This window comes from Eleutherodactylus coqui, chromosome 1, assembly GCF_035609145.1.
Source record: "Eleutherodactylus coqui strain aEleCoq1 chromosome 1, aEleCoq1.hap1, whole genome shotgun sequence".
Classification (NCBI taxonomy): Eukaryota; Metazoa; Chordata; class Amphibia; order Anura; family Eleutherodactylidae; genus Eleutherodactylus; species Eleutherodactylus coqui.
Genome location: NC_089837.1, coordinates 353,564,387 through 353,578,003, shown reverse-complemented (window position 1 = coordinate 353,578,003; position 13,617 = coordinate 353,564,387). Strand labels below are relative to the sequence as shown.

At 46.0% G+C, this 13,617-nt stretch overlaps 1 protein-coding gene across 1 annotated transcript in view; it reads left to right on the top strand.

The window, feature by feature from the left end:
• Positions 1-13,617, top strand: part of AFF3 (ALF transcription elongation factor 3) — a 335,141-nt gene that overhangs the window by 224,269 nt on the left and 97,255 nt on the right. The window contains exon 6 of the mRNA XM_066577159.1: positions 1,864-1,915. Coding sequence (XP_066433256.1) covers positions 1,864-1,915 — 52 coding nt within the window. The remainder of the gene's footprint in view (positions 1-1,863; positions 1,916-13,617) is intronic.

The following is a 13,617-nucleotide window of genomic DNA, read 5'->3' as shown; positions in this document are numbered from 1 at the left end:
CAGACATTAAAGGAGATGTCCCGAGGCAGCAAGTGGGGTTATACACTTCTGTATGGCCATAATAATGCACTTTGTAATGTACATTGTGCATTAATTATGAGCCATACAGAAGTTATAAAAAGTTTTTTACTTACCTGCTCCGTTGCTAGCGTCCTGGTCTCCATGGTGCCGACTAATTTTTGGCCTCCGATGGCCAAATTAGCCGCGCTTGCGCAGTCCGGGTCTTCTGCTGTTCTCTATGGGGCTCCGTGTAGCTCCGTGTAGCTCCGCCCCGTCACGTGCCGATTCCAGCCAATCAGGAGGCTGGAATCGGCAGTGGACCGCACAGAAGAGCTGCGGTCCACGAAGATAGAGGATCCCGGCGGCCATCTTCAGCGGTAAGTATTGAAGTCACCGGACCGCCGGGATTCAGGTAAGCGCTGTGCGGGTGGTTTTTTTAACCCCTGCATCGGGGTTGTCTCGCGCCGAACGGGGGGGGGGTTTAAAAAAAAAAAAACCCGTTTCGGCGCGGGACATCTCCTTTAATCAATTCAATCCTGCAGAGGTGCAATACACATAATCGAAATGCGTACCACACATAAGACGCTTTCAAGACAATGGCACAAGACAGACATATAACATTATGGAGGGGCCCCACTAACTCTGTGCTACTACAGTACTAAAAACATCTAACATACAATGTATAATCCTGTAGGGATAAACACCGCTTCAGTTGAATGGCTGATCTTGTCAACTACTATAGGACACAAGGACAAAATAAAGGAAGAATGCCCTACCACTCAGCAGTATAAAAGGCACAGGAAGGATTCCAAACTGTCTTTACGTAGGATATGATGCACTTTGTATGTACTGGCTAGAACAGTGAGAGTAGGGAAATGCCCAGTGGTAGGATAACCAAAGTGAATACTGTGTGAAATGTTAAGGTAGTATGCTAGGGAGAATCCATATTAAGTATTCACCTAATGAGAGTAGTATATATTTGGAATCAACTTCAACCATACATAGTTGTTGGGCAAATTTGGAAAATCACTAGTAATCTAATTATTATGGGGGCCATTTGATTGTATGCTGGCAGCAAACATTGGGGATTACAAGAATTGAGTATATTAGCTTTCAATATGTGCAACAAGTGTTGTGAAAGATGTGTGGCAGTGGCTTATCTCTGTTTCTTTTTTTAAATTATAAATAAACCTGCCTGATAAGCATGACTTAAATACATATGAGTAGCTAAATTGTGATGAATGGCATAGTTATTGGATGACATTTCTGTAGAGATCGAGTAGCATTATTCTTACTAGAGACGAGGTGGTGGCATCCAGCCACCCTATGCGAAAGGCAAAACGTGGCTGGACCATATATTTTTGTTAATGCTTAAACTTTTGATTGGAGAAGTGGGAGGGAGGTTTTTTCTTGATAAATACCAGCTCACATTTCACTTGTTTAATATTATGTATATTCTTTAATCATTGAGTTCAACTTAATTATTGGATGACAAGTGTTTCTATTTACTTATAAAGATAATAGAAACTACAAAGCTGTTTGTAAAATTAATTAAGCCTTTCTCGTTCTACAGTACTTAAATGCTGTTTGATCTGTAATATCCTGCTCAGAAGCCACTTTAGGTCTTGGATTTATTTCCTCAGGTAATTATAATTTGTCAAACACCAACAAGGATTGTGCCGCGACTCTGTAATAATATACTAATTGGTCTAACTCTGATGTACTATATTATTTGTATAATGAAGCTAACAGTTTGACACTGTTACTAACATAATTACTGGTTACTTGTTATGATTCTGTTCACAATCTAAATTAAGCCTTTATTTAACAGTGTGATTTTTTTTTTTATTTTGTCATTTATAGAACGTTAGAAGATGACCTGAAGCTAAGCAGTGACGAGGAAGACTGTATTCAGGTAACATCATTTAACTATGTGTAAGAATGTATAAATGTTTACATAAAAGTAAACCGCACATGTCACGATAATACTGACAGGAATAAATATTTACGTGAAGGCTATAAAGGAGAATTGCATTGAGATGCTAGACTTCATCTTTACGCTATTATCGTGCCTGGAATTATGGAATTGCATCACAAAAATTACAGTACTCTTAGTGCCACAGATACAAATTAGAATTTGTATTAGACATCGCCAGATCAGGAATTGGAGCTCCCGGAAGATAGTTTGCATATTACCACTGCATTCTGTGAAGAGGGATGAGCTATTGTGAGTGTGCTTAGCCAGGTATAGCTGCTTGGAGGACATCTCGAGATTGTGAGCCATCATGTTTACACTTAGTAACGCCGTATAGGCCAAATATCATTAATTCTTAACTATTAGAAGTTTGGAAGGTGACATCAACTGTCTATGTGAAACATTGAAGAGGAGAGCTGCAATGTATGCTATGTGTTTACAGACCTACCAGAGGAATAGTCAAACTTACCTTCCAGAAATGCAAGCTTATGTCTCTATTGGAGGAAAAGGTGAAAAGTCTTCAGGAGAGAATAGCTATAATGAAACTCATTAAGGAAGATGAGGATTTCCTTGACAGAGCAGAAGTAACTCTTCAGAAAGTTGAAAGAAAATAATTTTTTAGTGTACCTGCAGAAGCAGAGGAATGAAGTATGTGACCCAAAGATGCAGGAGGATCAGCCATACTGCTCAGGAACCGGTACCAGGCTCTTACACAGGAAAATAACAAAGAGGTATATCAAGATATGACTTTGCCCACAAAGAACAGTCTAGTAAGCACTCAGAATCCACTTGAAAGGAGAAAAAGAAGTATTGTGGAAAAGAAAAGGAGAGTGGTTGTGGGGGATTCCCTATTGAAAGGAACAGAGGCTGCTGTCTGCAGACCTGACATAACTAGAGATGAGCGAACGTACTCGTCCGAGCTTGATACTCGTTCGAGTATTAGCGTGTTCGAGATGCTCGTTACTCGTGACGAGTACCACGCGATGTTCGAGTTACTTTCACTTTCATCTCTGAGACGTTAGCGCACTTTTCTGGCCAATAGAAAGACAGGGAAGGCATTACAACTTCCCCCTGCGACGTTCAAGCCCTATACCACCCCCCTGCAGTGAGTGGCTGGCGAGATCAGGTGTCACCTGAGTATAAAAATCGGCCACTCCCGCGGCTCGCCACAGATTTATTCTGACATAGAGGAGGGAAAATGCTGTTGGTTCCGGAGCTGCTATAGGGAGAGTGTTAGGAGTATTTTAGGCTTCAAGAACCCCAACGGTCCTTCTTAGGGCCACATCTAACCGTGTGCAGTAGTGTGGAGGCTGCTTTTTGCAGTGTTGCACTTTTTTTTTTTTTTTTGTATATCGGCTGTGCAGAGCATTGCGCCCTGCAGTAATTATACATACTCCAGGGCCAGTAGTGGTGGTGAGGCAGGGACAGAAGACATATATTTATTGAATATAGGCAGTGGGCCTTTCCAAAAACATTTGGGGAAAAAAATCTATTTGGGCTGCCTGTGACTGTCCTCAGTGTACTGGGTCTGTGCTGGGTGTAGTTGTCCTCCTAATTCATACGCAGCCAGCTAAGTGTTACAGCAGGCTTGTGCAAAATTATTTCCTGGCTCTGTGTTGCCTCTTACATCACCGCTGTATTCCTGTCCACAGTGCAACAGTCTGCAGTTATTTTACATACTCCAGGGCCAGTAGTGGTGACGCAGGGACAGAAGACATATTTATTGAATATAGGCAGTGGGCCTTTCCAAAAACATTTGGGGAAAAAAATCTATTTGGGCTGCCTGTGACTGTCCTCAGTGTACTGGGTCTGTGCTGGGTGTAGTTGTCCTCCTAATTCATACGCAGCCAGCTTAGTGTTACAGCAGGCTTGCGCAAAATTATTTCCTGGCTCTGTGTTGCCTCTTACATCACCGCTGTATTCCTGTCCACAGTGCAACAGTCTGCAGTTATTTTACATACTCCAGGGCCAGTAGTGGTGACGCAGGGACAGAAGACATATTTATTGAATATAGGCAGTGGGCCTTTCCAAAAACATTTGGGGAAAAAAATCTATTTGGGCTGCCTGTGACTGTCCTCAGTGTACTGGGTCTGTGCTGGGTGTAGTTGTCCTCCTAATTCATACGCAGCCAGCTAAGTGTTACAGCAGGCTTGCGCAAAATTATTTCCTGGCTCTGCTGTGCGTTCCGTAAGCGAAGTCAGCCTCCAACCACAGGCCAATAAGTGGCACATTTAATTACAGCGTTCTGTTTCTGCACTACTGGTAATACAGCATGCTGAGGGGTAGATGTAGGCCTAGAGGACGTGGACGCGGGCGAGGACGCGGAGGCCCAAGTCAGGGTGTGGGCACAGGCCGAGCCAGTGCGGTGGCCAGGGGTAGAGGCAGGGCCAGACCGAATAATCCACCAACTGTTTCCCAAAGCGCCCCCTCGCGCCATGCCACCCTGCAGAGGTCAAGGTGCTCTACGGTGTGGCAGTTTTTCACAGAGACACCTGACGACCGACGAACAGTGGTGTGCAACCTTTGTCGCGCCAAGATCAGCTGGGGAGCCACCACCACCAGCATGCGCAGGCATATGATGGCCAAGCACCCCACAAGGTGGGACGAAGGCCGTTCACCGCCTCCGGTTTGCACCACTGCCTCTCCCCCTGTGCCCCAACCTGCCACTGAGATCCAACCCCCCTCTGAGGACACAGGCACTACCGTCTCCTGGCCTGCACCCACACCCTCACCTCCGCTGTCTTCGGCCCCATCCAGCAATGTCTCTCAGCGCAGCGTCCAGACGTCGCTAGCGCCACTGTTTGAGCGCAAGCGCAAGTACGCCGCCACGCACCCGCACGCTCAAGCGTTAAACGTGCACATTGCCAAATTGATCAGCCTGGAGATGCTGCCGTATAGGCTTGTGGAAATGGAGGCTTTCAAAAGCATAATGGCGGCGGCGGCCCCGCGCTACTCGGTTCCCAGTTGCCACTACTTTTCCCGATGTGCCGTCCCAGCCCTGCACGACCACGTCTCCCGCAACATTGTACGCGCCCTCACCAACGCGGTTACTGCCAAGGTCCACTTAACAACGGACACGTGGACAAGCACAGGCGGGCAGGGCCACTATATCTCCCTGACGGCACATTGGGTGAATTTAGTGGAGGCTGGGACAGAGTCAGAGCCTGGGACCGCTCACGTCCTACCCACCCCCAGAATTGCGGGCCCCAGCTCGGTGCTGGTATCTGCGGCGGTGTATGCTTCCTCCACTAAACCACCCTCCTCCTCCTCCTCCTCCAACGCAACCTCTGTCTCGCAATCAAGATGTGTCAGCAGCAGCAGCACGTCGCCAGCAGTCGGTGTCGCGCGGCGTGGCAGCACAGCGGTGGGCAAGCGTCAGCAGGCCGTGCTGAAACTACTCAGCTTAGGAGAGAAGAGGCACACGGCCCACGAACTGCTGCAGGGTCTGACAGAGCAGACCGACCGCTGGCTTCCGCCGCTGAGCCTCCAACCGGGCATGGTCGTGTGTGACAACGGCCGTAGCCTGGTGGAGGCTCTGCAGCTCGGCAGCCTCATGCACGTGCCATGCCTGGCCCATGTCTTTAATTTGGTGGTTCAGCGCTTTCTGAAAAGCTACCCACACTTGTCATACCTGCTCGGAAAGGTGCGCCGGGTCAGCGCACATTTCCGCAACTCCAAGACGGACGCTGCCACCCTGCGGACCCTGCAACATCGGTTTAATCTGCCAGTGCACCGACTTCTGTGCGACGTGCCCACACGGTGGAACTCTACGCTCCACATGTTGGCCAGGCTCTATGAGCAGCGTAGAGCTATAGTGGAATACCAATTCCAACATGGGCGACGTAGTGGGAGTCAGCCTCCTCAATTCTTTACAGAAGAGTGGGCCTGGTTGGCAGACATCTGCCAGGTCCTTGGAAACTTTGAGGAGTCTACCCAGATGGTGAGCGGGGATGCTGCAATCATTAGCGTCACCATTCCTCTGCTATGCCTCTTGAGAAGTTCCCTGCAAAGCATAAAGGCAGACGCTTTGCACTCGGAAACGGAGGCGTGGGAAGACAGTATGTCGCTGGATAGTCAGAGCACCCTCATGTCTATATCTCAGCGCGTTGAGGAGGAGGAGGAGGTGGAGGAGCATGAGGAGGAGGGGGAAGAGACAGCTTGGCCCACTGCTGAGGGTACACATGCTGCTTGCCTGTCATCCTTTCAGCGTGTATGGCCGGAGGAGGAGGAGGAGGAGGATCCTGAAAGTGATCTTCCTAGTGAGGACAGCCATGTGTTGCGTACAGGTACCCTGGCACACATGGCTGACTTCATGTTAGGATGCCTTTCTCGTGACCCTCGCGTTACACGCATTCTGGCCACTACGGATTACTGGGTGTACACACTGCTCGACCCACGGTATAAGGAGAACCTTTCCACTCTCATTCCCGAAGAGGAAAGGGGTTCCAGAATGATGCTATACCCCAGGGCGCTGGTGGACAAACTGATGGTAAACTTCCCATCCGACAGCGCTAGTGGCAGAAGGCGCAGTTCCGAGAGCCAGGTAGCAGGGGAGGCGCAGAGATCAGGCAGCATGTACAGCGCAGACAGGGGAACATTCTCCAAGGCCTTTGCCAGCTTTATGGCTCCCCAGCAAGACTGTGTCACCGCTCCCCAGTCAAGGCTGAGTTGGCGGGAGCACTGTAAAAGGATGGTGAGGGAGTACGTAGCCGATCGCACGACCGTCCTCGGTGACGCCTCTGCCCCCTACAACTACTGGGTGTCGAAGCTGGACACGTGGCCTGAACTCGCGCTGTATGCCCTGGAGGTGCTTGCTTGTCCTGCGGCTAGCGTCTTGTCAGAGAGGGTGTTTAGTGCGGCTGGGGGAATCATCACGGATAAGCGTACCCGCCTGTCAACCGACAGTGCCGACAGGCTTACACTCATCAAGATGAATAAAGCCTGGATTTCCCCAGACTTCTCTTCTTCACCAGCGGACAGCAGCAATACCTAAGCAATACGTAGGCTGCACCCGCGGATGGAAGCATCGTTCTCTATTACCATCAAAAACGGGGACATTTTTGCTTCATCAATCTGTGTATAATATTCCTCCTCCTCCTGCTCCTCCTCCTGAAACCTCACATAATCATGCCGAACGGGCAATTTTTCTTAGGCCCACAAGGCTCAGTCATATCATTTTTGTAAATAATTTTTATACGTTTCAATGCTCATTAAAGCGTTGAAACTTGCACCTGAACCAATTTTTATTTTAACTGGGCTGCCTCCAGGCCTAGTTACCAATTAAGCCACATTAACCAAAGCGATTAATGGGTTTCACCTGCCCTCTTGGTTGGGCATGGGCAATTTTTCTGAGGTACATTAGTACTGTTGGTACACCAATTTTTGGGGGCCCTCGCCTACAGTGTAATCCAATTAATTTTTTGCCCACCTGCATTACAGCTGACGTTACATCAGCTGTGTTGGGCACTGCAATGGGATATATTTATGTACCGCCGGTGGGTTCCAGGGAGCCACCCATGCCGTGGGTCCACACGGAGTTGTAACTGCATGTGTCCACTTCTAAAGAACCCCAGTCTGACTGGGGCATGCAGTGTGGGCCCAAGCCCACTTGCATTAAACATGACATTACCTCAGCTGTGATGGGCAATGCAATGGGATATATTTATGTACCGCCGGTGGCTTCCTGGCACCCACCCATGCTGTGGGTCCACACGGAGTTGTAACTGCATGTGTCCACTTCTAAAGAACCCCAGTCTGACTGGGGCATGCAGTGTGGGCCCAAGCCCACTTGCATTAAACATGACATTACCTCAGCTGTGATGGGCAATGCAATGGGATATATTTATGTACCGCCGGTGGCTTCCTGGCACCCACCCATGCTGTGGGTCCACACGGAGTTGTAACTGCATGTGTCCACTTCTAAAGAACCCCAGTCTGACTGGGGCATGCAGTGTGGGCCCAAGCCTACCTGCATTAAACATGACATTACCTCAGCTGTGATGGGCAATGCAATGGGATATATTTATGTACCGCCGGTGGCTTCCTGGCACCCACCCATGCTGTGGGTCCACACGGAGTTGTAACTGCATGTGTCCACTTCTAAAGAACCCCAGTCTGACTGGGGCATGCAGTGTGGGCCCAAGCCCACTTGCATTAAACATGACATTACCTCAGCTGTGATGGGCAATGCAATGGGATATATTTATGTACCGCCGGTGGCTTCCTGGCACCCACCCATGCTGTGGGTCCACATGGAGTAGTAACTGCATGTGTCCACTTCTAAAGATCCCCAGTTTGACTGGGGCATGCAGTGTGGGCCGAAGCCCACCTGCATTTAATCGGACGTTACCTCAGCTGTGATGGGCACTGCAATGGGATACATTAATGTACAGCCGGTGGGTTCCAGGGAGCCACCCATGCTGTGGGTGCACACGGAATTCCCATTGCGGAGTTGTACCTGCCTGTGACTATTTATAAAAAACCGCGGTCTGACTGGGGCATGCAGACACCTTGACAGAATGAATAGTGTGTGGCACATAGGTTCCCCATTGCTATGCCCACGTGTGCAGCTCCTGATGGCGGTGGCACAGGATTATATTTCTCATTGCTTCTGTACAGCATTGTGGGCTATCGCCCCGCCCCTTTTAAAGAGGGTCACTGCCAGCCCTCTGCAGTGTGTGCCTGCGGTTCCTCTGGCAGACGCACTTATAAATAGACATGAGGGTGGTGTGGCATGAGTGCAGCTGAAGGCTGCGCAGGGACACTTTGGTGTGCGCTGTGGACACTGCGTCGTGCGGGGGGGTGGGGGGGTTGGGCAGCATGTAACCCAGGAGAAGTGGCAGCGGAGTGTCATGCAGGCAGTGATTGTGCTTTGTTGGAGGTAGTGTGGTGCTTAGCTAAGGTATGCATTGCTAATGAGGGCTTTTCAGAAGTAAAAATTGTTGGGAGGGGGGGGCCACTCTTGCCGCTATTGTGGCTTAATAGTGGGACCTGTGAACTTGAGATGCAGCCCAACATGTAGCCCCTCGCCTGCCCTATCCGTTGCTGTGTCGTTCCCATCACTTTCTTGAATTGCCCCGATTTTCACAAATGGAAACCTTAGTGAGCATCGGCGATATACAAAAATGCTCGAGTCGCCCATTGGCTTCAATGGGGTTCGTTACTCGAAACGAACCCTCGAGCGTCGCGATAATTTCGTCCCGAGTAACGAGCACCCGAGCATTTTGGTGCTCGCTCATCTCTAGACATAACCTCACGAGAGTTGTGCTGCCTTCCAGGTGCACAAATCAAAGATGTGTCTGATAGGCTATCAAGATTCTTCAGTTCTACAGACTACTACCCATTCCTACTAATAAATATAAGGACAAGTAACAACTCTAAAAGGACCTTACAACTATCTACAGAGACTTTGAAGACCTAGGTAGGAAAATGAAAGAGCTGGGAGTCCAGGTAGTTTTTTTTAATCTTTCCACCAGTGAATGGTCAAGGAATAAGGAGACATAACAGGACTCTACAGATGAACAACTGGCTATTTCAATGGTGCCGTCAGCAAGGATTTGGATTTCTAGACCATGGAGTGAATTACCTATATGATGCACTCCATGCTAGAGACGTATTGCACCTTGCAAAGATAGGAAAGCATATATTTGTCAGGCGTCTTGCTACACTTATAAGGAGGGCTTTACACTAGAATAATATGGGAAAGGAGATGAAAGGCCAGGCAAAAATATACAGCTAATAAATACAATTGAGAACGAGAACTTTGCTATTAGAAGTGGAAAGAAAGAAAAAAGACAAAAAACTTCAGAAGGAAAGTAGAAGAGCAAAGACACCGATCACAAACTGAAATGTTTCTACACAAATGCACAGACCATGGGAAACAAACAAGGAGAATTGTAGCTCCAAACACAGAAAGTGAAATATGATGTCATAGACATTATGCAAAATTGTTGGGATGATACACAAGATTGAAATATAATGCTTGAAGGAAACAACCTTTTTATAAGAAACAGACTTAATAAAAGGATAGAAATAATTAAAAATGAATAAAAGCATACATCTCCACAGAAATTCAAGCTTCAGGCCTTAGTCAGACGGGCGTTTTTTCGCGCGATTTGCAGATCGCATGACCGGGGCCCGAAAATCTGCTCCTAGCCGCGTTTCATTAGAAACGGGCCAGAGCTGTCCAGCGCACTGCATTCAATGGAGCCGGCAATACAGCCAGCTCCATTGAAAGCAATGCGCTGCGGGCGAGTGTGGGATGAATTGTCGGGAAGGGCTTAAATATATAAGCCAATCCCTGCAATTCATCCAGAAAAGTGTAAAAAAAAAAAATATATATATATATATACTCACCTTGTCCCAGCAGCCGGAGTTCAGCGCGGCCAGCCTGCAGTGGGTGTGAAGGGGGTGTGAGTCAGACTTGCCTCTGATTGGCTGAGCCAATCAGAGGCAAGTCTGACTCACACCCCCTTCACACCCACTGCAGGCCGGCCGCGCTGAGCTCCGGCTGCCGGGACAAGGTGAGTATTTTTTTTTTTTTTATTTTAACACATTTCTGGATGAATTGCAGGGAAGGGCTTATATATTTAAGCCCTTCCCGACAATTCATCAAGCGCACGCCGGCAGCCCATTGCTTTCAATGGAGCCGGCTGTATTGCCGGCTCCATTGAATTCAATGGGCAAACATCGTTCTTCTCTGCCACCGCTGTTACAGCTGTGGCAGAGAAGAATGATTTGTCTTCTATATGTTCTTAATTGGGTCGGCGCTGCTGCCGCCGGCCCCATTGAGCGCATATAGAGAAGAGAACAGGAATCGCAGATCGCAGATAGGTGCGATCTGCGATTTCTGTTCTATAATTTATCGGATGAGCGCATAAAAAGCGCTCATGTGTTCGATACCATTGCAAAGCAATGGTTTTAAAAAATCGCCGGACACATGCGCATGCGCAAATCGGGCGAAAAAATGCCCGTCTGACTAAGGCCTCAGAGAATCGTAGTTCTGTAAAAACTGTTTGGGTAAGAATACAAAGAGAGCAACATAAAGGACACCATTTTAGGCATTTACTATAGGCCATCTGGACACACAGAAGATATGGATGAACTCTTTCTACATTATATGGCCAAGATCTCAAAAAAGCATAACATAGTGATTATGGGAGATTTTGACTATGCAGTTGGGAATCTCTCTCAGGTAAAAGAATGGATCCAACAAATTTTTATCCTCTTCTGCTGACAACTTTATCTTCCAACAGGTGGAAGAGAAAACAAGGTGATCTGCTATCTTGGACATAATTTTTACCAACAGAGAAGAATTGGTTGAGGAAGTAAGGGTGGCTGGGACCTTATGAGGGAATGATCATGTTATCATTGAATTTTGGATAACAAATGTAGAAATATCTGAGAGGATTCAGACTTCAAGGTTGGATTTGAGAAAGACAGATTTTAATAGACTCAGAAAGAGAGTAGGAAAGATCCTATAACTGGATGTTCCTATAAACAAAAATGTCTAAGAAAGATGTGAACTATTGTGAAATGAGATTCTCGAAGCACAATTGTTAACAATCCCTAAAAGAAGGAAAATGGGAAGCATTTAAAGAGACCAGGATGGATGGATTGGATACAGAACTTACACACATGCTAAAAAGGAAGAAAAATATGCTTATCAAATGGAAACAGGGGAGCATATGTAAAGAAGAATATCATGCAGTCTGCGGAAACTGTATGTCAAGTGTCAGAAAAACTAAAGCTAATAATTAATTGAGGATTGCAAGAGAGGCCAAAAACAGTAAAAAATGATTTTAGGGGTGTGTTAAAAGCAAAAGAAAAGATGTTGTAGGATTTTTACAGGATGACAATGGTGAATTGGTCAAAAATTATGTTAAGAAGGCCAAACTTTTAAGTTTCTGTTTTGTATCTGTTTTTCTCAGAAAGTAACATCAAGTACTATTGAAGGAGTAAAATAATGCAGGCTATCTATAAACAGAGAGATGGTGAGGGAACACTTAGCTAACTTAAATGCATTCAGGTCTAGATGAATTACATCCCAGGGTTCTGAAGGAAACAGCAGTCAATTGCTGAACCACTCGCTGTAATCTTTGAAAATTACTGGATAACAGGAGAAGTCCCAGAAGATTGGAGAAGGACAAAAGTTGTCCTATCGTCAAAAGAGGGAAGAAGGTGGACCCAGGAAACTGCAAACGTGTAAGCCTAACTTTTATACTGGGAAAGATATTTGAACAAATTGTTGAACAGCACATACGCAAGTACTTGGATGAGAGTGGCGATAATTACCCAGAAGTAGCAGGGGATTGTAACAAATAAGTCATGCCAAGCAAATCTAATTTCTTTTTATGACAGAATTACCGACTGGGTTGATCAGGAAAATGCGGTAGTTAAACTATATATTGACTTCAGCAAAGCTTTTAGCAAAATATATCATCCTTATTGAAAAAAATTACAAAAAATGGGATCAACAAGGTAACTGTTAGGTGGATTCACAACTGGCTTAGTGATCGTACTCAAAGAATGGTCATAAATGACTGCACATCCAATTGGAAGAATGTCTCAAGTGGGGTACCACAGGGCTCTGTCCTAGGCCCAATGTTGTTCAACATTTTTTATAAATGATCTAGATGGAGGAATTGAGGGGAAACTGATCAAATTTGCCGACGACATAAAGCTAGAAGGGATAACTAATACTAAAGAAGAGATACTTTAAAAAGAACTAGACAAGCCTGAACAGCAGGCCAACAGGATTGAATTTAATAGGGAGAAATGCAAAGTTCTGCATCTGAACAAAAATTTTTTTAAAAAGCACACATAAAATGGGACAAATTGGGCTAAGCAGCAGCAGCACATGTGAAAAGACTTGGGTGTACTAATAAATCATTAGACTGAACATGAATCCATAGTGTGATGCAGCAGCAAAAGAGAAAATACAATTCTGGGATGTATTCAAAGAAGCATAGAGTCTAGATCACATGAGGTAATTATCCCCTTCTACTCTCCCTTGGTTAGAACTTATCTGGAATACTGACCGAAGAAGAATCTATTAAAACTTGCTAGCTTTATTAAAGAAATTTAAAATCTTAAAGGGACAGAACAAAACATATATAACGAAAATAAGAGCCTTGGGGATATGATTAATGATGAAAAGTATCCCTTAGCTCCACAGTAGAGAAGGTCAGGAAGGCAAAGCCCTTTTTATACTTTCCAAGGAGTCCCCCTTGTTTTAAGGACTCCAGGATAAATACAGTTTTTCAGAGAGTCAGAAGATAGTGTACTGAATGTGCTTCAATTGCACAAAATTGCACCCCCTTATGTTGATTATTGTCCCTCATTTGTGATCTTTATGACCTAATTACCGTGCCTGATCAAGGGTTGGAAGTCACGTACTGTATAAACACCCACTGAGTGGTTTAATGCTTAGTATCCGTTGGATAGCTTGGCCATTGATGAATGGGTTTCTCTACTGTGGAGCTAAGGGATACTTTTCATCATTAATCTTATCCCCAAGGCTCTTATTTTCGTTATATATGTTTTGTTCTGTCCATTTAAGATTTTAAATTTCTTTAATAAAGTTAGTAACTTTTAATAGATTCTTCTTCGGTGATTATTCTCCGATTTATTTGAAGGATTAC